At 43.6% G+C, this 26,682-nt stretch overlaps 1 protein-coding gene across 1 annotated transcript in view; it reads right to left on the reverse strand.

Moving 5' to 3' along the window:
- Window positions 1-26,682, reverse strand: part of dph1 (diphthamide biosynthesis 1) — a 579,143-nt gene that overhangs the window by 105,298 nt on the left and 447,163 nt on the right. Inside the window, exon 7 of the mRNA XM_043718169.1 lies at window positions 867-1,023. Coding sequence (XP_043574104.1) covers window positions 867-1,023 — 157 coding nt within the window. The remainder of the gene's footprint in view (window positions 1-866; window positions 1,024-26,682) is intronic.

The following is a 26,682-nucleotide window of genomic DNA, read 5'->3' on the forward strand; positions in this document are numbered from 1 at the left end:
TGAACCCAGCAGTGAACACTGAGGCAAACTATTGGTCAAAATGGATCAAACATATTTCTTCGTGTGGTCCTATAACTATTTTAGCAAGGTGGGGCCAGAAGGAAGCCATTCAGCCCCTGGCAAATGTTCCACTCAGAAATGCTTCTGAACTAATCTCGTAAATGGCATGCCTGAAATTATTAAAATGCTGCCCCTTTGTCCTAGACTCGCCAACCAAAGTAAAAAAAAATCTATCTATCCATCAATACCTCTGAAAATCCTGAAAAAAAACAATAAAATCCCCTAATCTTGGAAGTTTTTATATATGGTGCACATGAGCTCTACTTATCACTGAACCCTCAGAACCCAATGTCCAATGGGATAATCAGTGGGCAAACTGAGCACATATTCCACAATCTAGAGGGTTTAATAAACTCCCAAGTTCAGAGGATGGTTCATGCCAGCAAAATATTTTGTTTGCGCCAGGGATGTGGGTGACAATGGCTAGTCCAGCATTTATTGCTCATTCCTAATTAACCAGAACATTATTAAGAATCATCCACATTGCTTTAGGTTTGCATTTGCCAGATTGGGTATGGACGCAAATTGTCTTTTCTGAAGGCCACTGGTGAATCCGATGGATTTTTACTACAATTGACAGTGCCTTTATTGTCACCATTAAACACACTTTTAATCTCTGATGTTGAATGAACTCCAATTTCAACATTTGCCCTGTCCCCAAAATATTAGCCTGGCGCTCTGGATTACTAGTCCAGTGATATGAGCAATCCACCAGTAGATCCCACCAATATCTCAATCCCTACAATACTGGGAAAATGGCTTCGATTATGCATTACAAACCATGGTTTTCTCATCATTCTTTGTACCTCCATGATCTTGGGTGATCCTTGCCGTCCAAGCGTTCCGAGAATCAGGCCCCACATTGTTGCCTTTGCAGCCGTTGCTATTGCGTCCTTTCTGATTGCCTGCATCGCTCCATGGTCGTAGAGCTCACGGGTCAGGACTTTGTTGTAAGGGTCATACCTGCAAGACCAGAGAGCACATGTCATGGAGAAAGTGAAAGAAGCAAAGAGTCCATCTGAATGACCTGGCCTTTGACCTTTCAATTACACATCATCCTGCCAGTAGCTTCAGGATTGGCCTTCAATCTTGTTGAAATGCGAGGCACGTTGTCAAAGCTCTTGACCTTGCACTCATCAGAACCACGAGACCTTAACCTAAGAACTGTAAGACACAGGAGCAGAATTAAGCCATTTGGTCCATCAAGTCTGCTTCACTATTTAATCACAGTTGATGTGTTTTGCAAAACCATTCTCTTGCCTTATCCGTGTAACCCTTGATCCCCTTACTAATCAAGATCCTTTCTATCTCTGTCTTAAATACACTCAATGACTTGGCCTCCACAGCCCTCTGCAGCAATGAGTTCCATAGATTTTCCTACTCCTAGTTGAAGATATTCCTCCTCATCTCAATTCTAAAGGCTCATCCCTTCACTCTGAGGTTGTGCCCCAGGTCTTAGTTTCCACTCGGAGGAGAGACTTCTTCTCCATGTCCACTCTATTCAGGTCTCTCACTACTCTCTGGGTTTCAATCAGACCTCCTCATCCTTCTAGACTCTACTGAGTACAGACCCAGAATCCTCAACTGCTCCTTATATGACAAGTCCTTCATCCCCAGGATCATTCTTGTAAACCTTATTTGAACCACTTCCAACTCCAGCACAGCCTTCCTTTAGATATGGGGCCCAAAAATGCTCATAATATTCCAAACGCAGCCTGATCAGAGCCTTATACAGCCTCAGCAGTACATTTCTGTTCTTGCATTTTAGCCATCTTGAAATGAATGCTAACACTGCATTTACCTTCCTATATGCCTACATGCATGAACATGCATGTTAACCTTAAGAGAATCCTGAACTGGGACTCCCTTGTATTTCAGAATAAGTCCCTTAGTATTTCAGACTTCCGAAGTCTTTCCCTAATTAGAAAATAGTCTGTGCCTCTATTCTTCCTACCAAAATGCATAAACTTGCACTTAGCCACACTGTATTCCATTTACTATTTCTAAGCCCACTCTCCCAGCCTGTCCGAGGCCTTTTGTAGCCTCCCTGTCCCTCAACCTATCTTTGTGTCATTTGGAAACGTAGCAACAATGCCCTCAGTTCCCTCATCCAGATCGTTAATGTATAACTTGAGTACTATGGTCCCAAAACTAACTATTGAAAAAGACCCCTTTACTCCCACTCTTTGCCTTCTGTCAGACAAGACAATTGCAAGAATGCCAAATCTCTAACAATTTATATTATAGGCAAAAGGAATGGGATTGACTGGGAAGTCTGATTGGTAACATCTCAGCCATGGAGAAAGCCATGGGAAACTACAGGTTCCCCAAGTTCTCAGATAATTAACAAAAAACAGCAAGGCTTGAACAGGAGTGGGGAAAGGGAAGCTGTAACTGGGGTTGGGGTGTGGTCAGAGTTGCAAAGGCTAGAGAATCAGTTTCAACCTGACAACAAAGAGATACTATGCTAAGTGAAAGCCGGGACAATTTGAAATCATTGAGATAATGAATTCCTTAATTAATGTGGAATCTCTAGCTTAAGGCTGCATATGTTCAAGCAATATTATATAGATGATATAGAATGGATGTTATTGTAATGAACACTGGGTCAATTGTTAAATTAAAATCCAAATTTAAGATCAGAGATGCAATTTAAAAGGGTAATAATTGCCTGGTTGAAATCTTCCAGCTTTATGCATATGTAATGGAAACACAATAGCTGTGACTTTACCTGTCTATGAAAGCAGCTGTGAAGAGAAATCAGAGTTAACGTTTCAAGTCCAGTGACCAGACTTGAAATGTTAATTCTGATTTCTCTTCTTTGATGCTGCCATGCCTACTGAGCTTTTCCAGCATTATTTGGTTTTGTTTCTGATGTACAGCATCTATAGTTCTTTTGGCATTTGTTAAGTATAATGTCCAGTTATATGATGCCTTCAGTGTAAACTTCCCGAGAGAGCGCGCGAGACGCTTAGGAAAATGAAAATTGAGATGGAAAAGAAATCTGAATTGAAGGCATATATTAGAGGGTGGAGGGGACAGGGATGAGAGGGAGCAAGACACTGGAAGCATTTTCAAAAAAAGAGACTTTTGAAAATGATGAGTTGCTGGACTGGGAGCCAGTATAAATTAGCGAGCCCAGGGGTGATGAAGGGACAGGATTTTGGTGAGTCAGAAGATGGGCAGCAGCGTTTTAGATGTTTATTTGGGACATCATGCACGAACCTGGCCTATGGGATCATGGGGATGTCAAATCTTGTTGAGACAGAAGGTGAAGGATTTTAAACGATTTGTCTGCCTCTTCCGAGAGAGGTGTGGATCGTATTGTGCACTTACATGTAATGGGTCCCTCCAGTTTCCAGCCACCTTCTCCTGGTCAGCTATAGTGTGGCCCAGTAAATGGCATTGGTTATTAGCAAAGTCCTATCAACACGCACAAACACTGACCCACAGACAAATGTAACTCAATCAGTGCAGATTTCTAGATATTTTCTACTCAACCTGCTCAGAGATGTTATGACACACCTCTGGAGCAGCTAGGACTGGAACCCAGGACTCCTGGCTCAGAGGTAGGGACACTACCACTGTAACAACCCCAGATCCTACTGTAGATTTATCAATTTGCATTCACAGCAGGTCACCAGTAAACAAAACCGTGCTGCATTGTTGTACACATCAAACTGAGGCTGTGGCTACCTTCTCAGGTAGGCTTAAAAAAATCCAACCATGGCATGAATTCTGAGACGGGGGTTGGGGGGATGGTGTTGTCCCCAGCACCCCTCAGCCAAGACTTGTCCCTCAGCTCATACCCAAAGTGGGTGATCTGGTCATTTGTTTCGTTGGTGTGTGGGATCTTGCTGTGCACCATCTAGCTGTGGAATCTCCTGTCATAGGAATGACACTTGAAGAGCATCTCGTGAATGATGAACACCCTGGACATTGCTGTGAGTGATTGGGGAAGAAAACAGGACAGGGATGTTTGCACTTGGTGAAAGATTTAGTTTCTTCAGTTGTAAGAACATCGGAGTGTGAAGATGATGGAGGGGGCTTGGCTTTTTGATGCATTTAAACTTCAGAGGTGATGTGACAAAATCTCCAGCAACATACACAATCTACTTCCACTGAAAGTGGTGATAGGAGTGCAGATAATATCTTGTGGCCAATTTACCCCCTCACTACTGTTATCTCTGTCACCATTTTACAAAGATTACAGAAAGCTCAAATTTGTTTTTTTTCCAAACTTCTGGAAACCCAAAAATAATTTTCTTATCTTTCTCCTGACAGCTGCGAACAGTCTCCGGTTAATGGAGTAAGCTCCCAGTTAAATGTTCGGCTCGTTTAGTGGCTGGTAGTAAATGCTGCCTGAGCCAGTGACGCCCACATTCCGAGGATGAATGAGCAGCTAACCAGTCCACGTTACAATGTAAAGGTGCAACTCTGGGAAATAGACAAACAATCTGAATCGGGAGAGCTGCCTTTCTGCACACACTCTAACTGCTGGGACAAATAATTCAAGTAATTCCAGAGAATGTGGGATTATCAGTACTCGCTGACAATTGTGGGGAAGAGACCACTGCCCATCTCCCTCTGGAACACAGAAACATTAAAGATAGGTGCAGGAATAAGCATGGCAGATCTTGCAAACTCAGTATCTCACTCCCGCTTTCTCTTCACACCGCCGATCCCTTTAGCCACAAGGGCCGCGTCTAGTTTTCTCAGATATATCTTAATGAACTGGCCCCAACAGCTTCCTGTCGTAGAGAATTCCACAGGTTCACAACTCTGAGTGAAGAAATTCTTCCTCATCTCAGTCCTGAATAGCTTTGCAAACAAGCCTTTGCAAAGAAGGTCTGCAGAGAGGGAGAAGGAGATGCAGCGGATTTTGTTGAGGTTCAGCCTGATCTGTTTCCTGATACCAATTTTGGTGCTCTATGGGCTTTAATTTCTTTATTCTTGCTGGGGATCCAGGCACATGGGGCATGTCTCAAACAGTGCATGAGCTGAGTGGGTTTCAGAGAATAACTAGAGCCAACCACATGGCTGTGGGTCTGGAGTCACCAGACCAGGTAAGGATGGCAGATACTCTTCCCTGAAGGACATTAGTGTTTTAATGGGCTTTTCTCAACAATCAAACAATGGTTACATGGTCACCATTAGACTATTTTTTGACAGAAAATCTTTTTGAATGTTCAATTCAAATTTCAGCATCGTCAATGATGGGATTTGAACCCATGTGCCCAGAACATTAGCCTGAGACTCGTTATTGGCTTTCCCTCTAATTTTCTGACTGGTTCTGTAGGCCCCTGAGAACCGTGTGCTGCAGCGATTTCGGAACCCAAATCAGTGCCACAATTGGAATGCCAATGCCACTCACGGTGGGTGAACATCGGAGTGACTGCACATACACACAACTGCGCAGCTTAGAGAGAACATTGCTTGAGATTATTGCTCTAGGGACATTAGCACAATGCCAGTGCCACCGTTCAAGCTATCTGCCAGACATGCAGACTGAGGTAAAAATCCTCTGAGGCTAGAGCACCATGAAGGTGGTGAGAGACAATCTTTGATCAGCCAGAAGGCCACTGGCCTTCCAGGGTAAAGAGCTTTCAAAGAGCGGATGATGCAGACTGGCACATTCCAAGATCCAGCACAGGGTAATGCACTGAAGCTCAGGGCAGGAGCCACAAAGGCTTAATAAAGATGGCTCACGATGTAAGGGTATCCCTAGGGGCCTCTTGTGGCGCAATTGGAGTGGTCCTCACCTCTGAGCCAGGATGCCCAAATTCAGATCCCACCTGTTCCAGAGTTGTGTCATAACATTTTTGAGCAGGTTGATTAAAAAATACCTATAAGGCTGTCCCACCACAGAAGGGCCAGGGATCTGTAAAATCTCTTGGGCGGTAAGCCTGACATGTAAAAAGGAGCGGGGGCTGTGGAGATCTTTCTTGAAGCAGTGCTAACACAGGTCGAGCCACTCCCAACAACAACACCTCGCATTCACTTCATGACAGCAAACCATTTCCTGAAGTGCATCACAAGGTTGTTAATGACAGAAACCTGACACTGGGCCACACACAAGCTGGCAATGGGACAAAGAGGGGTGTTCAAATGTGGTCTTAAAGGAGGAGAGAGAGGCAGAGATTTAAGGAGGCAGTTCCAGAGTGAAGGCAGCATGGTGGCTCAGTGGTTAGCACGGCTGCCTCACAGCACCAGGGCCTCGGGTGACTGTGTGGAGTTTGCCCATTCTCCCTGTGTCTGTATGGGTTTCCTCCGGGAGCTCCGGTTTCCTCCCAAAGATGTGCCAATCAGGTGAATTGGCCATGCTAAATTGTCCATAGTGCTAGGTGCATTATTCAGAGGGAAATGTGTCTGGGTGGGTTACTCTTCGGAGGGTCGGTGTGGACTGGTTGGGCTGAAGGGCCTGTTTCCACACTGTAGGGAATCTAATCTAATGAAGGGTGCAGCTACCAGTGGTGCAATGACGGAGCGGTAAGAACTTAAACAATGTGATTTGTTTCAGACTTTTCTTGACTATTTTCTCAGTGAGTCTGGTCAAGAGTTCTTGGGTTGAGGCGAGATGGATCTGTAAAGGATTAGAAGGACAAGAGCCACAGTTGGAAATTATCCATCAAAACCTCTACCAATTTGATCTGGAAAAATGGAATATGTTTGCACAGGGGATTCCTGCTGGAGGGGAGAAGTGGCCACAGGAAGGAGGGTGCTCAAGCTGCTTGAAACTGAACTGATATATCCTTCCATTACACCTGTGGCCAGCAGTAACGGCAGGAGAGTTTCCTGGTCAGCCATCTGCAGAAAGCAGTGGCAAACCAATGCAGTGTCTTCACAGGCAAAACTATGAACCAATACAGAGGTCCATGATCACCAGTGACCTTTTAGGGTAGGATATCTGAAGTGAAAGAGAGAGGGGGATGGGGGAAATGGGCGGGGGGTGACGGAACACCTCTCACGATTGAGCTTTTAAACAAAACTAACATCACAGAGGAATGGACACTGAAATAACTCCATGAAGGCCAGTATCCCATCGCAAATCACCCTTTATTTACATGTACATCAGACATGACACTGTTAGGTTCTTTGCTGAGGTTTCAGACGTGGGATGTAATTTGCATAGACCAACTTCTGCAAACAGGTAAAGTTTAACGCCTGTAAAAGCTAGGTGACCCCTTTGACCCTCTTCACAGGTATACAAAGTCGAGTCAAAAGAGGCCCCGAACAAAGAAAACACATCTCCTTTATACAGGTCAGTTGGTAATGCTCACAGGTACTCTGGCCACTCCCCCAACTCCTCATAACCACATGTTACTCCAGGTACAATGATAGGATGAGATCAGCCTCGGAGATAATGCAAATATAAATGCCCTATTCCTAGAGAATCATTATGCAGATGATTTCCTGACTCCGTGATTCCTCAAGACAATGTAGACATGAAATGTCCTAGCTTTGGGGCAACTTTGCAAATGAGTTCTGGCTCCACTACTTCTGCAGACAATGTAGGTGTGATAGGCTTCAGCATCAGGGATGATCATGCAAGTGAACCTGATTGGCTGCAGGATGGCTATGAAAGTATTTCTAAATGGAAGGGACTGAATGAGAGTTTATTTTGATAATAGTAGGGGGTAGAAGTAGATGACTCTCTAAATGAAGTGGGAGTCATCCACATTCCTGCATGAATGCCATCCCCACCCACTTGCAGAATGTTCATCCTCTGGAGGAAAACAGTGCAGTTTAACCCTTTAATGTCCAGAGAGATGGTCCAATTTAATCTTCTAACATGACAACACTGACCCAGCTAGCTTAGAGCCGGCTCCTAGGGTGAGCAGAACCCCTGACACTCCTGTTTCTGTCAGCTAGGGCTCCCTGATTGGACCAGGTTAACAGCCCCAATCAGGGAACTCATAGTCTATGAGATCTACCTGGCTGGTTTCGTTCTAATCACTACAGACCAGGTACAGATTTGATTATCGCTGAGCAATACGTGGCAAGGGAAAAGAGTTATGAATCAAATCCTAATTCCCTATGGAGACAGGAATAAAGTGAGACAAAGATCACATATGTTCCGTAAGATTCTTAAAGAGAACTCTGTAGCTAGAGACTAATGCCAAGATTCTAACTAATTGAACAGCATTCACTTAGAGTTATAATCAGTCCTAGGAGGTTAGAAATGTGGAAAAATAGAATATCCTGTTTCAGTCAAGCTAGGCAGTTCAATAGGTGTGGGGAACAGTTGACTCCTCTTTATGTTGTATCATTAAATAATATTTTATTGATTCCTGGAACCCAGTTATAATCCAACTCTGGAGCAATCTGTGACATCATGACATGGAGTTGAAAGTTTGTGGATTCAGGTCTGACTGCAGAAACTTGTGGCCTCCATCCAGGCTGACATGACCCACTGGGAGAGTACCACACTGACAGAGGTGTGAGATGTTGGGAAGAGTCTGCTCTCTCAGGTGTGTGTTCGAGATCCCATGGTGCTATTCTGATGGAGAGCAAGGGGCTGGGACTAACCCATTTCCCCCTGAAACAATCTCAGGAAAACAGACTAACTTTGGCAACTCTACATCGCAGTGTGTGGATATTGTTGTGTGCCGATTTCTTTCTCCATGGTGACCGGCTGTGTTTCCAGCCTGATCAGTGAGCAGTGACTGCCTGCTGGGAAAACATAGATATGTGGCAAGAAGCTGAGATGTCTCCTGTGACCCAACAGCCACCTGAAACATCACACACAAAGGCCAAGAGTGAACCCTGCCACAGTCTGAGCAGCCTCACAGTTACTATTCCCCAATCATGTGAGGAAAGCAGCCAAAGGCTGGATAACAGCTCGACTCCATCGACCCGTCCAGAATCACTCGGAGAGGAAAAATGTTCAACAAAGTATAAAATCAATGCCATGTTGAAAAAAATATTTTGCTAAATGGCCAAAGGAACATGATGTTTACATCTGTCAAGACTGCCGTACCTCATTAAGCAGAAAGTAGCACGTCAGTAATAGGCCCGATGCATTAAAATGAGTGGAGCGGTGAGAGTTGGACAGATCCCTCGGGAGGATTCATATCCTGTCTTTCCATTTCATGCTCGCAGTTTTGATATCACTAAAAGCTATTAATGGGTTGTTAATAGGTCTTTGGGACACAGTTGCTTACTCAGTCTCTCTCTCTCTCTTTACTTCCTCCTATCTCCATCTGCCCTTCTGTCAAGTTTTATCTCCGTCTGTCTCATCTCTCTTTCTGTTTCTTTTTCCTTACTCTGTCTTTCACTCTCACTCAATCTCTCCCCCAATATTTTCCAGAAACAAAACTCCCTCTATTTCAATCTTCCCCGATATCATGCTTTGTCTTTCATAATCTCTTTTTCTTTCTCTGTCTCAATTTCTCTCTTTATCTTGGTCGCTTCTGCTCTCCCAGACTTTCTTGGTCTGTTCTTTTCTGTCTAATTCTGTCCCTCTCCCTCATCTTTTCTCCCTCGTTCTGTGCGTTTTTTTCTTTCTTGTTGTCTCACACTCTCTACCTCCAAAATATTCTGTCTAATATTTATTATACATGCAAGGTCAGCAGATATTGGTTGGGCTGAATGGCCTGTTTCTGCATCAGAAATACTTGTTGATAACTGCACAACCCTGCAACAATTGGGAAAATGCTTTGCAGGTGTTGAACAAAATGTGCATAAACAGCAGTCTCTTTAAAATACAGGCATGTATTGCTGCACAGCAATCGTAACGGGCTCACTCAGTCCATCACCTGGGCTGTGCTCAACAAAATAAATTAGTAAGTACACTGGGCTGTGTGATATCAATAAAACGGGTGACCTGGTCATCTTTTTCTCAATTGGCTGCACTTTTATGGGACATGGATTACAATAGTAAGGCAGCATTTACTGTCCAACCCCAGCTGCTCTTGAACTAGAGTGGCACTGTGACTCAGTGGTTAGCACTGCTGCCTCACAGTGCCTAGATTTGATTCCACCCTCAGCAAGTGTCTGTGTGGAGTTTGCATGTTGTCCCCTGTGTCTGTGTGGGCTTTGTCTGGGTGCACCGGCTTTCTCCCACAGTCCAAATATGTGTATGTTAGGTGGATTGGCCATGTTAAATTGCCCATAGTGTATAGGGGTGTGGATTAGCCAGGGGGAATACATGGTCACAGGCATAGGGTGGGTCTGGGTGAAAGAGGATCTTCAGAGGATTGGTGCAAACTCAATGGGCCAAATGGCCAAGACGCTCCACTGTAGCAATTCTAACGGAGTGATCTGCTAGGCTGTTTCAGCAAGCAATTAAGAGTTAAGACACCTTGCTGTGGATCTGGAATCAATGTAGGCCAGACTGGTTAGGAATGGCAGATTTCCTTTCCTAAAAGTGGGTTTTTATGTAAATAAATAGCCATCATGAATGGCTAATATTTTATTGAATTCAAATTTCACCAACTGCCATTTGAACACATTCCCAGAACATTCGATGGGGTTCTCTCTGACTAGTGCAGTGACTTCTCTTCCCTAAAGAACATAAGTGAACCAGATGAGTTTTTACATTACTCAATGATAGTTGTCACTGCCACCATTACTGAGAGTAGTTTTCAATTTCAGATTTATTCACTGAATTTAAATTCCACAATGCCATGGTGGGATTTGAACCCAAACCCCCATAACATGAGAGTAGGAATCTAGATCACTTATCCAATGACATAACCACTAGACCACCATCTGACCACATTCAAGAACTCAGTTTACATTGGAACTGAAGGGACATTTTTGGAAGAGGACCTTCCTTATCAATTTGTTACTGAATTTACATCGCTGTCTGCAGACATGAGGTAAAAGTCTTGTGACTGTAATATACACTCACAGACATGTCTCTCTACAAGGGGTCCCTTATGTATGTCCAGTCTACGATCGCACTCCCTACGGGGTGTACCTTTAAAGATCTGACATATCAATGTTTCAGTATCCTCTTAAGTGGCTATTCTATATTACACTGCACTGTGCTCTGGCTTGTTTACACATCAAGAATGAAACCTGTTTGCAATCTGGAGACAGCCTGCACCTCTCACTCCCTCTCCTGCTGTGTCAGCGATCCAATCCCAGTATATCTTTCTGTTGGTTTTAGTTTCACCAATTCAATCCTGTTCTCTTGAACAGAAAACTCAGGCTGAAAAATATGCCACAAAAGATACAATTCTGAAAACCAGACTGGGCATGAGTGCCAGATTTCCTTCCCTAAAGGGGGAGGTGATGGCCTAGTGGTATTACCATTGAACTATTAATCCAGAGACCCAGGGAATGTTCTGGAGACCCAGGTTCAAATCCTGCCACAGTAGATGGTGGAATTTGAATTCAAGATAAGAAAAAACAAGAAGATCTGGAATTAAGAGTCTAATGATGCCATGAATCCATTGCTGATTGTCAGGAAAAAAAACATCTCATTTACTAATGTCCTTCAGGGCAGGAAACTGCTATCCTTACCTGGTCTGGCCTACATGTGGCTCTTGTGGTTGACTCTTAATTGCCTCTGGGATGGGTAATGAATGCTGACCTGGCCAGTGATGCTCACATCCAATAAAGAAAAAAAACGCATCAGTCAACCGGATGAACTTTTACAACAATTGACAATTGCTACATGAGGTCAGTTACTAATTCCAGATATTTATTGAATTGAAATGTCACTGCCTGCCATGGTGGGATTTGAACCCATGTGCTCAGTACATTAGCCTGGGATTCTGGATTACCAGCCTAGTGACATTACCATTACACCACCACCTTACCACTCAATCTCTACATCGATCCATTTCCATAGCAGTGCAACAAACCCAAAAAAAAGTAATGATTTCTAACCTCTTGCAACCACAAAAACTAGCTTCTTCAACTCCACTCCAGTTAAAACCTTCAGAATAAGAAGAAAACACTTCCCTTAGCTTTACTTTGCAGTTGAGAATTATTCAATAGCTCTACTTCCTCCTCACAGAGTAGTTTTCCATTCCTAGATTATGTTGGTAAATCTACACAGTTTGCTCTCAATGGCTTTGATGTATTTTCAATAATGGAGCACTTAGAAGTGTTCACAGTACTCTAACTGTGGTCAAAAGTGGCTTTAAATCATGAAGCAAGCCATAAAGGAAGGTCAGTAAGTGCACATGTATCTGTTGCAGCACCACTTAGACCATACAACAATTCAAATGAACGTATACTCTCCCTTTGACACTGGGTACAGTTCTCTGTGCTTTCGGTACAATGTACTGCATGGAGTTTCAGCTGTGCTTGATTCTATCAGACTGAATGGAGGAATGTCCAAGCTTTTGTCTTGGTAGCCTTGATAAGTGGGTGCTTTTTTACAAACCCTGATATTCCTTATTGCACAGTGATATGCTCTATTGCACTATCCACAAAATAATTGCACTGGGTCATGCTCTATTGCACTGGGTCACACTATAATTGCACTGGGTTACACGATAATTGCACTGGATCACACTGTATCGCACTGGGACACACTATAATTGCACTGGGCTACACTCTATTGCACTAAGATCACACTATAATCATACTGTGACACATTCTATCACACTGGGTGACACTTTAATCGCACTGGGCCACACTATATCCCACTATATGCTCTCTCTAACATCCCCTAGTGCAACTGCCAAACCTTATAGCTGCCTGTATCTGATTGATATTTAAACAATGGTAATTCTGAAGCTAGGTGCATCAGTCTTGACAAATAGATGAGTTACAGTAATTGAGACAGCAAGGTACCTGAATTTGGAAAGAAAATACATCTTTCAAGTAAAGGTTTTACAGAAAGTCACAATATTGCAGATCCAGTTGTGATGATATTATTCCCCCTGTGTAACAGAGAGGATCAGAACCCTCAACAAACAAGGGAAAAAAAGTGAAGGAAATCACAAAGGTGGAAGAGGTTGTCCAGTGGGAAGCATTTCTGGAGGCATTTGAATGCAGGAAAGGGGAACAAAACAAACTGGATCCAATGAAGAATTCAAGAGGTTGGAGATCGAGTGGGACACATACAATAACCAGATGTCAGGAGAAAGGAAGTACACAGCTTAAATAAATCCACAGAACCACATCACATAGAAAGAGGCTATTTGGTCCATCATTCACATGCCAGCTCATTAAGAGAGCTGTTCAATTGCCGCAGTTTGCTCCATCCCCAGAGTCATACAGTACTTTTGTTTGCAAAACATCTCACTGGAAGACCAGTATTGGAAGAAGAACATGGGAGAGCAACCCCTGGAATCCTGGGCAATATTTACCTCTTGACCAATGCCACATTAAAATAACCCAGAACATCTGGTCATTATTGCAGTGCTGTATGTCCACCTTGCAGTGGACCTATTGGTTTCAGGGTTTCTTGCTTTACAAAAGTGACTGCAATTCAGCAAACAATCATAGAGTCATCCAGCACGGAAACAGACTCTTCGGCCCAGCCAGTCCATGCTGAACATAACCCCAAACTAAACTAGTCCCACCTGCCTGCGCTTGGCCCATATCCCTCCATATATTTCTTATTCATGTACTTATCCATCGTAACCGTATCCCACGTCTACCACTTCCTCTGGAAATTCATTCCACACACTAACTGCTCTCTGTGTGAAAAAACTGCACCTCATTGTTTTTAAAATCTTTCTCCTCTCGCCTTAAAAGTATGTCCCCAAGATTTGAAATCCTCCACCCGAGGGAAAAGGCACCTGTCAATGAAAGTCCTCCAGTGCGTGTGCACAGTTCTGATCTCCATATTATAAAAATGTCAGAAAGGTACTGGGAAATATACAAAAAAGATTCACTTGGGCGACATCAGACCTGAGAGGTTTAACCATGAGCAAAGATCAAACAGCATGGGGTACATTTCTGTAGAAAAGAGAAGGCTGTGGGGGAACCTGATAAAGGTCATTTGGACTCTAAAATAGTAGGATAGGGTAAGTAAGGTATACCTGTTCCCACTCATGGGGGAGATCATTAATAAATTTAATACAAAATTCAGAAGAAGCTTTAACCTTCAGAATGTGAGGATATAGAATCCAGCTGCACAGGGAGTGGGTGTTCAATTACCTCAGATATACTTAAGAAGAAGCTGGAGAAAGGAATAGAAGGATAAACGCCAGCATAGTCAGACTTGTTGGGCCAAATGGCCTGTTTCTGTGCTATGAATTCTATGTACACTTCCTTTTGAATATGATGAAAGAAAGTGATTCCACAATCCACTCAGGTTGTGTATTCTACACTGTAGTGATTGCAATGAGGTCAGTCAGATGGACCTCATAAAATAGGAGTTCCCTGATTGGGGCTGTTAATCTGGTCCAATCAGGGAGCCCTGGCTGACAGATATAACCAGGAGTGTCAGGGGTTCTGTCCACCCTCAGAGCAGCTCTGTGCTAGAATTGTTGTAAAAGTTCATCAGGTTGACTGATGCAGTTTTTTCTTTATTGGATGTGAGCATCACTGGCCAGGCCAGCATTCATTACCCATCTCAGAGGCAAAAGAGTCAATTAGTGCCCTGTCCTCTCCACATATAAATAAAGGGTGACTTGGTGACAGGGTACCAGCCTTCGGGGAGTTATTCCACAGATCATAAGGACTCACTGATTACATAGGAACCCTGATTATCGGATTATCTGAAGAAGATCTAAAGGCCCCATGAAAACGTTACATCAAAGAGGTAAGTGTATTTGATTTACGTGGACTGAAGAAGATGTGAAAACGCTGGCAAAAACAAAGAAACACAATCAGCTCAAGCATCAGCGACTAGATTTTTATTTTAGGTACAGGTTGTTACACAGCCCTTTGCAAAACTAAGTGTCTTACAGTATTCCCGTCACTTTACCGGGCCATTCATGAAAATAATGGCAGAGAAAGTACACACATGTGTGAGGCGATGCTTCTGTCTTTCTATCGCAAGACTGAGTTCCCGGAAACTGACAAGTGCTCTTGTGATCGTAGAAGCTGTTCGGGACCTTGTTTAATGCTGGGATTTGATATACAGTATTTATGTGATAGTAAGTCCTTCTCATTTTAACCTGTAATTTGCAGACTGCAAGGATTAGTTTGTTTAAATGGCAGTTTAATTAAAATTATAGATTTAAACAAATTGTCTGGTGGAGCACAACATTAGATCAGTTTGACTTCCCTTGTTTAAGGTAAAATTATTCAATTATCAGAATAAAATAGTGCCCTCCCATTTTGTTTGGATAATTGAGGTTCCTCTGTAAAAGGAAAGCACTCTCTTGAACTCTCTCCCTGGTCCTTCTGCCTTTGATCTAAAAGCTGGAGGGAAAAACAAGAAGGGACTTTGGAGCTAATGATAAGAACCTTCAGACTAGCTTGCTTAAGAATAGGGAGTTTGTCAGGGACTGGGATGGCGATGGGTATAAGGGACTTGATGCAGGAAGCAGGATGAGTGGTGAGAGGAATTTCAACAGGAAAGGATGAAAAGGTTCCTGAGGATGAGGAGGAGGCCATTCATCCTGTCAACCCTGCTCTTCCAGTCAGTAAGAGCAAGGCTGTTCTAACTGTGGTCATAACTCTGCTTTTTTTCATCCTTTAGGGATGTTGGTGTCATTGGTATTTACTGCCAGTCCCTCATTACGCCTGAACTGAGGAGCTTGCGAGGACCATTTCAGACAGCAGTTAAGAGTCAACAACACTGTGATAAGACATTTCACCTCCGCACTCCACATCCCCTGCCCCTGTAAAATAAAGGACAACATTCCACTTCCCACTCCCAATTACCTGCTGCATACTAACTCCTTATGATTCATGTAGAAAGACACCCAGATCCCTCTGCAGTGTAGCAAACTAAAATATCTCTTCATTTAAATAATATACGGCTTTTCTATTCTTGCTGCCAAAGTGGACGATGTCAGGTTATCACATTATACTTCACCTGTGCATTTTATACCCACTCACTGAACCCACCTATATCACTTTCTTTAGCTTTAAATCTTAATACCCTCCTCACAACTTGCTTTGCCATCCTGAAAATGATTAATTTAACCCAACTCTTTATTTGGTGTTCATTAGCCAATCCTCTAACCATGCTAATATATCACCCTCAAGCTTGTGCCTTGTAACATTTCCTTGGCACCTTATCAACCGCCTTTTGAAAATTCAAGTAACAAACCATATACTGCTTCACCTTTATCCACCCTGCTAGCTACATCCTCAAAAGAAATCTAATCATTTTGTCAAAGACAATTTCTCTCTTGCAAAACTATGTTTACTCTGCCTGATTGTATCATCGTGATTTTCTAACTGTCTTGTGACTACTTTCTCAGTAATGGGTTTTAGCATTTTCAATTAAAGTTGTTAGGGTAACTGGCCTGTCATTTCCTGCTTTTTGCCTCCTTCCTTTCTTGAATAAAAGTGCTGTATTCATGGTTTTTCAATCTGCTGGAAGCTTTTTGGAATCTAAGGATTTTTGGCAATTTACAAATGATGGATCCACTATCTCTACAGTCAGGATACTTAAGACCCTGTGTTGCCACCAGGTCCAGGAAACATGATAGTTTTTAATCCCATTAGTTTTCACGGTACATCTTCTCTAGTGATTGTGCTTGCTTTAAGTTACCTTCCTTTTGATTTTTTGATTTTTTTCTACTCTTGTGTGCTTTTTGTGCCTTCTAATGTGAAGGTAGTTATAAAATACTTGTTCAAAATTCCTGCAATTTCCCTGTTTCCCATTACTAAGGGATCAATGTTCGCTTTAGCTAGTGTCTTCCTTTCTCATTTACTTGCAGAAGCTTTTATTGTCTTTTTTCTATTTCCTTTTAGCGTAAACACAATACTCAAAAGACCTACTATCATTTTCTTTGCCATCTTTTGCTGGTTTCGAAGATTTCCCTAATCCTCTGGATCACTGCTAATCTTTGCAATGTTGCACAGCTTCTCCTGCAATTTGGTACGATTTTTAATTTCCTTAGTTATCCTTGTTCCTTCTCATTTCACCTTTCTTTCTCAATTGAAGTAGGTCTTTGCTAAAGTTGTGAAAGTGAAGGTGAGGGAATAGAGTCGGTGCCACAGCCAAAGGTAAATAAAGAGATTCGGTTACAATCGGGAAGGTCAGGAGCAGACTGGGGATTGCTCCACCATTGGGAGAATTCAATCTAGCAACTGACAAACTGCAGGGTGGGCAGATCAGCTCAAGTCATGTGAGACAAGAAATCAGAGCAGGAGGAGTCCATTCGACCCATCCAGACTGTTCTGCCATGCAAAAAGGTTGAACTTCTATCTCAGCTTCAATTTTTCTCCATAATACCTTATCTTTCCTGCTCACTTCACTCTGGTTGAGGACTCTGCTGGTGTTGGTGTGTCTTTCTTCCCAGCGGATTCCCAGGATCTTGCTCAGGCAGTGTTGGCGGTACTTCTCCAGTGCCTTTTTGGTGTCTGCTGTAGACATTCCACGTCTCGGAGCCATATCGGAGAGCGGGAACTATCACGCTCTGTATACCATGAGCTTGGTGTCGGTCCTCAACCAGGCCAACATCCCCAGCACTGACCACCCATGATCAGCTATGAAGGGATGGGCACGTCATCCTCATGTCTGACACAAGACTCCCCAGGGGGCAAGCAGGAGGTTGGAAGAACACAGCAAGGCAGGCAGCATCAGGAGGTGGAGGGGTCGACATTTTGGGTGTAACCCTTCTTCAGGACTGAAGGTGGGGGTAGGAAGCTGCAGATGCAAAGACGGTGGGGAGGAAGGTGTTGGGTGGGGAGAGGGGCAGAATGGTGAGGTAGTGATAAGCGAGTACAGGTGGTGGGTATGTTGTGGTAGTTGAATGGGAGGGATAAATCTGGTTGGTAGCTTGAAGGATGGGTCGGTTAGAGGGATGGAAGGGAGGGGGAGGTCATGGAAAGGGAGTCGAGGGATGGATGGGAAGGTTATTTGAAATTGGAGAATTCAATGTTAAGTCCTCTGGGCTGTAGGCTGCCCGGGCGGAAGATGAGGTGTTATTCCTCCAATTTGCAGTCTGATTTCCTGTGGCAATGGAGAGGGCTGAGGATTGTCATGTTGGAGAGGGAGTGGGAAGGGGAATTAAAATGGGCAGTGACTGGGAGGTCAGGCTGTCCCTTAAATGCCTGGCTGAAATGCTGCGTGAAATGCACTCTTAGTTCATGTTTGATCTCACTGAAGTAGAGACGACCACATCGGGAGCACCAGATACAGTAAACTAGGTTGGAGGAGAGGCAGGAAGGACTGTTTGGAGCCCTGGAAGTGAGGGAGGTGGTGTGCCAGCAGGTTTTGCATCTTTTATGATTGCGGGGGAAGTTTCCAGGGGTATTTGGGGGGGGGGGGGGAGAGAGAGAGTTGGTGGGGAGAGTGGAACCCAAGCAGGTGCTTTACACCCAGCTCCGAAACGGCAGGTGAGCGCCAGGTGGACAGAGGAAGGGCCTCAGGGATACCCTCAAGGACTCACAGGTGAAATGCAGCATTCCCACCAACACCTGGCAATCACTTGTCCAAGAACATCCAAAGTAGAGGAGGAGCATCTGGGAAGGCATTGAGCACCTTGAGACTTGTCATTGGGAAAAAGCAGAAGCTGGGTGGGGAACAGCGTAAGGAGCACGCTGCCACACCAATGCCCCACCCACCCCCTTCCCGAGACCACCACCTGCCCAAGTGTAACAGAACCTCTGGGAGCTGCATCGATCTGGACAGCCACGTACAGACTCACCCTGAGAGTGGGAGAGTCATCCTCATCTTCGAGGGACCGCCGATGGTGATGACGTCACTCTGTAATGCACTCAAAGTTCAAACATCCTGCAAGGACACAACCCTTTGGGTGAAGGAATGTCTTCTCCTCCTCTCAGTCCTAAACGTCTGACTCCTTACCGTATATTTACAGCCAGAGTGAACACTCCCACAGCTTTCACTCTGGTAGATTAACAATGTTGTTTGCTTCAATGAGGTAATCTTGTCTTTGAATGCCAGAGAATGTCGGAACTATTTCACTTCAGCTGCAGGCTCCAACAACAGTCCAAGGATCAAGGCAGAAATAGATTCAAGTCAGACTTGAGCACTGAGGGTGTGCAGGACTGAGAGAGTTTTGCAATTTCAGAAGATGGGTCCTTCAGCTCTGATGCTAAACCAAGACCCTGGTTGTCTGTTTCTTTGCTACAGGTAATCTTACTGATCCTACACAATACCTGAAGAGGCAAAGGTTTCCAACAATTCTTCTGTCATGAACAAAGCAAACATATGAAGCGGTCAATCAACACATTTTTACTTATTTGCAAGTGCAGTATTGCACAAAACTGGGATTGTAATAACTGAATGGATTAATACTAACCAGATTGAGTCAATGACAGGATTAATACTAACCAGGCTGAGCCAACTTCAGGATTAACACTAATTGGATTGAGCCAATGTCAGGATTAATACTAACAGGTCTGGAAAACTGTGAGCATAACATTAATCTAGATTAATACTGAATGAATTGAGTAGCTGTAAGACTAACACTAATAATGAGCCAAGGACTAATTGAACCAAACTAACTGGGAGACTAACATCAATGAGGTTAATACTAACTAGACTTAACAACTATGACATGAGATCACAAACCTCAGAATATCTCCCTTGTGTGTGCCTGAATCAAGAAGATAAAATCTGAAACATGTCTGAATTTAGCAGCTGTGCACATTAACTCTTCTCCCTTTGGCAGGAACAAGAGTATTTAAAAAAAACTTTCCTCACAATAAAATATTAACACTGAAGGGAGTCATTAAAACACCAGTGAAACGATAAAGAGCTGATGGTCTTTTTCTACCAATTAACTCTCAACAGAAGGCTTTTCAGAGGCAAGGCTAATTTTCTCCAAAATATAAAAGTGCCAATTTTCTTTGATTTGCATAATTTTCTAAAAATTAAACAATTCTACGTCACTGAGCAGGAGTGGCTAGGGGTTCGTTCATTCCCTCGTCGTCTCTGAGCATGCCCATGACCTTAGCTGTCAACTCGCTTGACTCTGACCTCAATGAACATTCTGAGATGTTCGGGCCTGGCAGAAGGCAGACGGCTTTTGCCAACATTTGCAAATGTGGGTTTGTAGAAGTTTGAGAACAGTTAGCTCCACGTGAACAGACTGATAAAATGGAATGCAAAAATGCAACAACATCAAATTTGGCGCAGAGGTTTTACATACCGTTGGCAGACCTCCTGTGGCATTGCTTGCAGTGTGGAAGCTTCTCCAAACAATGCAAGCAGAACACCAAGGCATGCACAATGTAATATTTGGAGTCCTTTTAAAGCCACAACATTCAAATCAATAACAACATTGTGGTAAGTGACTAAACTAGCTACTCCAGAGGCCCGGACACAAATTCAAATCCCGCCATGGCTCCTGGGGGAATGTAAATTCAATTACTGAATGAACCTGGAATTAAAAAAACTAATCTCAGTTATGATGACCAGGACTCTAATGGACTGTTGTCAAAACCCAACTGCTTTACTTCTGATTTTTAGGGAAAGAAATCTGCTGTCCTGACCTGGTCTAACCTAAGTACAAACTCAGACGCGCAGCAATATGGTTGACTCTGAAAATGGTCTAAAAACAATCATTCAAGTATACAAAACTGCTAGAGACATGGTGGGTGTTCCCTTACACCGCACTGTCTGCAGTGACTCACGATCACTCTCCTACGGCTGGTTAAGGAAGTAGCAGCAGCAAATGCTGGGCCAGCCTGCAGCACACCAATTCCTAAGAATTAATTTTAAAAATGCAGTTCAGGTCAGTCAGATTTTAATTGTCGCATTGTCTGGAACTTTTCTATATCAGTTAAGTGTGGCAAATTCCAAAGGCTGGCTTTCAGTTTTTCAAAGTGTGATCCGACTCTAGAAGAAAGTGTGAGGACTGGAGTGTGATGGATGTGTTCTACACCATTTCTTCTTAATAAAGTGATGGAAAACATGCTGCTTTATTTAGACATGTTACTGAATGGAGTGTGACATTGTGCGTTCCAAGAGGAAACTACACTATCTGCAGGAAATCTGTGTATTTATTTCTTACACTGCAAAAATAATTACACTTCAGAAGTACATCAGTGGCTGTGAAGCACAATAGGCCAGCATGAAATTGCAAATAGTGCTACATAAATGCAAGTCTATCTTTTTCATGATCTCTACATGAAAGCTCTGCAATTCCTTATCCAGTGTTAATACTACTTTGACTGTATCAACACATGATTGGTGGAGCAGACTTGATGGGTCAAATTATGCTCCTATATCTTATAGTTACACCATTCGAGGATAACGTTTCAGTGATTTGGGACCAATGCAAACTGTGGGGATGAGAACAAAAAAGGATCTTTTTGGAATTAAGGGAAGAGAAGATTAAAACCAGTTAAGGGAGTGAATTTGGTGAGACAGGTTGGGGTGAATACAAATTGACAGAAATTACAAAATCAACAACTTTCACTTATCCAGTACCTTTAATGTATAATACATCCCCGGTGTTTCACAGAGGCAAAGTCAAGCAAAGGTTGACAGTGAGGAAATGATGGCGATTTTGAGACAGAGTGGCCAAAACATTAGTTAAAGAGGTGGGTTTTAAGGAGCATCTTAAAGGAGGAAAGTCAGAGAAGTTTAGGGTTGGAATTTGAGAATTCAGGGCAGACTATCTGCGTAGAGTTTGCACATTCTCCCAGTGTCTGCGTGGGTTTCCTCCAGGTGCTCTGGTTTCCTCCCACAATCACAAAGATGTGCAGGTTAGGTGAAGTGGCCATGCTAAATTGTCCATAGTGTTGGAGCATTATGTCAAGGGTAAATGTATTTAGGGGTATGGGCCTGGGTGGGTTACTCTTCGGAGGGTCAGATTGGACTTGTTGGGCCTGTTTCCATACTGTAGGGAATATAATCTTTACAGGGCAATTCAGCATGGCCAATCCACCAATCAACATACTTGGTAGCAAAAGTGGTGTTAGCGGCTGGAGCTGGGGAGGACTAGCTGGAGCTAGTGTTGAAAAGCTAGAGGAGGTTAGAAAAATAAGAAAGGGGCTGAAGCCAGGGAGGGTTTTGAGCACAAATGTCTTTTAGCAAGACCTTCCTACTTTTACACTCTGCTCGCTTGGAAATTAAGGTCGAAATTCCATTTGGGGCGGCACAGTGGCTCAGTGGTTAGCACTGCTGTCTCACATCGCTGGGGACCCGGGTTCGATTCCAACTTCGGGTGACTGTCTGTGTGGAGTTTGCACATTCTCCCTGTGTCTGCGTGGGTTTCCTCCGGATGCTCTGGGTTCCTCCCAAAGTCCAAGTATATTCATTGGTAGATTGGCCATGCTGAATTGCCCTGTAAAGATTATATTCCCTACAGTATAGAAACAGGCCCAACAAGTCCACACTGATCCTCCGAAGAGTAATCCACCCAGACCCATACCACTAAATACATTTACCCTTGACATAATGCTCCAACACTATGGACAGTTTAGCATGGCCAATTCACCTAACCTGCACATCTTTGTGATTGTGGGAGGAAACCAGAGCACCTGAAGGAAACCCACGCAGACACTGGGAGAATGTGCAAACTCTGCACAGATAGTCTGCCCAAGGTGAGAATCGAACCTGGGTCCCTGACGCTGTGAGGCAGCAGTGCTAACCACTGAGTCACCGTGCTGCTGTAAGATCCAGGGATGCGCAGGCTGTGTGGGTTAGCCATAGGAAATGTAAGGGTTATAGGGACAGGGTAGGGGGTTGGCTGTGGGTGGGATGCTCTTGCCAACTCAATGGGTTGAATGGCCTGCTTCCACAGCGTAGGGATTCGATGGTTCTATTTTATGATCTGCCTTCACTATCAGCCATTGAACCTGGATGCTCAATGTTGGTGACTGAAGCATGGGGATCACCAATTCCCTCTGTACTGGTTTTTCCTCTTTTATCTACAAGCAGTTTTCAGCTTACCAATGGGTTCCATTCTTCTGTACCTTTGTAAATTGATCTGTTCACTAGTTGGAACACGATACAGTACTGAAAGATGTGTTGCTGGAAAAGCGCAGCAGGTCAGGCAGCATCCAAGGAACAAGAGAATCGACGTTTCGGGCATAAGCCCTTCTTCAGGCTTATGCCCGAAATGTTGATTCTCCTGCTCCTTGGATGCTGCCTGACCTGCTGCTTTTCCAGCAACACATTTTTCAGCTCTGATCTCCAGTCCTCACTTTCTCCAACACGATACAGTACGACATAAAGCAGGTGCTCGGACGTGCGAGCAAACGGTTACATATTGGATCTGTAAAATTATTACTAATCTGGGATGCCACACAGAAGTCTGAGTGAGTCAGACATTTGTAAATTGAGGTCCACCTATAAATGAAACCTCCTTCAGATTGGAGGATGGTGACACTGGGGAAGGAAGTGGAACGGAGAAGTTGGACAAGAAGCAAATCCAACAAGGAGTGGCGTGCATTTCGGGAGGTCACAGCAATCACCCTGACTGTGAAACATAATATTGTCAATAAGGCAAGTAGTTAAATTGCACCAGACCTAGGGCAGAATGTGTACAGTGAATCAGAGCTCCACATCCAGTAAAACCATGGGGCTGAGCCACTTTAATTACCACCAAGAAAGAAATTACAATTAATTCACGCTTTGTTGTAAACAGGAAAATGAATCATCTGTGCAGCAGATTTCATTAAGTGTTCGAGGTGATTGATTGGGGGATTGGTGCACAGACTATTTACTGCAAAGTTTCCCCCTAGTCCCGCCCCCATTCAGCTATATTTTCCACCCCCCCCCCACCCCCGTTACTAAGCTACTGCAAGTCAGCTTTGCATTATTGATAAAGTGGAACATCACAACAGGCCTGTTGTGAGAACTGTGCTGCTGCCTCTGGGTCAAAAGGTTGTGGTGTTATGTCCCACTCCAGACACTTGAAGACAGAAATCCCACAGTTGTCAGTACTGAGGAAGTAGATACAGAACATAGAACAGTACAGCACAGAACAGGCCCTTCAGCCCACAATGTTGTGCCAACCATTGATCCTCATGTATGCACCCTCAAATTTCTGTGTCCATATGCATGTCCAGCAGTCTCTTAAATGTCCCCAATGACCTTGCTTCCACAACTGCTGCTGGCAACGCATTCCAGGCTCTCCCAACTCTCTGTGTAAAGAACCCGCCTCTGACATCCCCTCTATACTTTCCTCCAACCAGCTTAAAACTATGACCCCTCATGTTAGCCATTTCTGCCCTGGGAAATAGTCTCTGGCTATCGACTCTATCTATACCTCTCATTATCTTGTATACCTCAATTAGGTCCTCTCTCCTCCTCCTTTTCTCCAATGAAAAAAGTCCGAGCTCAGTCAACCTCTCTTCATAAGATAAGCTCTCCAGTCCAGGCAGCATCCTGGTAAACCCCCTCTGAAACCTCTCCAAAGCATCCACATCTTTCCTATAATAGGGCGACCAGAACTGGACACAGTATTCCAAGTGCGGACTAACCAAAGTTTTATAGAGCTGCAACAAGATCTCACGACTCTTAAACTCTGTTAATGAAAGCCAAAACACCATATGCTTTCTTAACAACCCTGTCCACTTGGGTGGCCATTTTAAGGGATCTATGTACCTGCACACCAAGATCCCTCTGTTCCTCCACACTACCAAGAATCCTATCCTTAATCCTGTACCCAGCATTCAAATTTGACCTTCCAACATGCATCACCTCGCATTTATCCAGGTTGAACTCCATCTGCCACCTCTCAGCCCATCTCTGCATCCTGTCAATGTCCCGCTGCAGCCTACAACAGCCCTCTATACAGTCAACCTCCAACCTTTGTGTCGCCTGCAAACTTGTTGACCCATCCTTTTAATTCCCTCATCCAAGTCAATAATAAAGATTACAAACAGTAGAGGCCGAAGGACAGAGCCCTATGGGACACCACTCACCACAGACTTCCAGGCAGAATATTTTCCTTCTACTACCACTCGCTGTCTTCTGTTGGCCAGCCAATTCTGTATCCAGACAGCTAAGTTCCCCTGTATCCCATTCCTCCTGACCTTCTGAATGAGCCTACCATAGGGAATTATTTTGGTGAATTTAATATTTCATATTGTCTGCATGAACTGAAGTTTCCAGATTGGGCAAAACATGTCAAGACCATTGTAATGCCTTGAAAATAAGCAGATTAGTGTCTTAATGCTTTGCCATCATTATTTTCACAATTGTTTGCTTATTCGTGTCAGCTAGAAATTAGAAATGTTCATGAATCATTGGATTTAAACCAGAATAATAACTTAAACAAGACAGTTCTATAGCTTCACCCACATAAACATGTCTACAGCATAGATTGATCTCATATAAAAGGATTGCATATAGTAATGAAGGAACAAGGAGTTTTTTTTTATGAAGGTGAAAAAGGGTTGCATTGTGATAAAGTAACAGTATGGATAATTATATTCTTGTCTTCTGACATGTTGCGTCAGAGGACAGCTCACACTCTTAATGAAAACAACCCAATTCCTTCGTAGCACTGTTTTGTGTTGGGGAAGGCTGCAAGTATAAACAAGGATGGTGAGTCACATTAGCACTTAAATGTGTTAACATCACTGAACTTACATTCCCATGCCTCCGCTTCCAACTCAGACCCATATACTTCTCACCCAGTTTGGCCCACTTACGTCCTCATCCTAAATCTGAACTTTGTCATTGCTGGGACAATTAAAGCATTCCAGATTCTATAGCTCACATGGTGACTTTTTGACAATTTCCCTGAGCTAGTCATCCACACATCTAGGTGAATGCTGTGGGGGACATGGTTTCAAATACCACCATGGCAGCTATTCAAATACCACCATGGAACATCAATTCAATCCATGAAGTCTGGAACTAAAAACTGTTCAATGTACATATGACCACAACAACTAGCATCTATGATCATAAAAACCCATCTGTTTCACTAAAGCCCTTTATGGAAGGAAATGTACCCTTCCCTTCACCCCCACATGATTCCAGACTCATAGGAAGGTAATTGACTCTTAATTGCTCTTTGAAATGGCCTACAGGGTAATTAGGGAATGGTGGGAAATGCTGGTCTTGTCAATGATGCCCACACCTCATGGAAGAATAAAAAAAGTAATCAACTCCCAAACGTCTAGCTATATTTCACATGAACTTTAAATTGAAACTGCTCATCCAATTCCAAACTTGATTAGAACATAGAACAATACACGATGTTGTGCCGAACATTTGTCCTAGCTTAAGCACCCATCCATGTACCTATCCAATTGCCGCTTAAAGGTCGCCTATGATCCTGACTCTGCCACTCCCACAGGCAGCGCATTCCATGCCCCCACCACTCTCTGGGTAAAGAACCTACCCCTGACATCTCCCCTATACCTTCCACCCTTCACCTTAAATTTATGTCCCCTTGTAACACTCTGTTGTACCCGGGGAAAAAGTTTCTGACTGTCTACTCTACCTATTCCTCTGATCATCTTATAAAGCTCTATCAAGTCACCCCTCATCCTTCGCCGTTCCAACGAGAAAAGGCCGAGAACTCTCAACCTATCCTCGTACGACTTCCTCTCCATTCCAGGCAACATCCTGGTAAATCTCCTCTGCACCCTCTCCAAAGCTTCCACATCCTTCCTAAAGTGAGGCAACCAGAACTGCACACAGTACTC

This window comes from Chiloscyllium plagiosum, chromosome 28, assembly GCF_004010195.1.
Source record: "Chiloscyllium plagiosum isolate BGI_BamShark_2017 chromosome 28, ASM401019v2, whole genome shotgun sequence".
NCBI classification, from domain to species: domain Eukaryota; kingdom Metazoa; phylum Chordata; class Chondrichthyes; order Orectolobiformes; family Hemiscylliidae; genus Chiloscyllium; species Chiloscyllium plagiosum.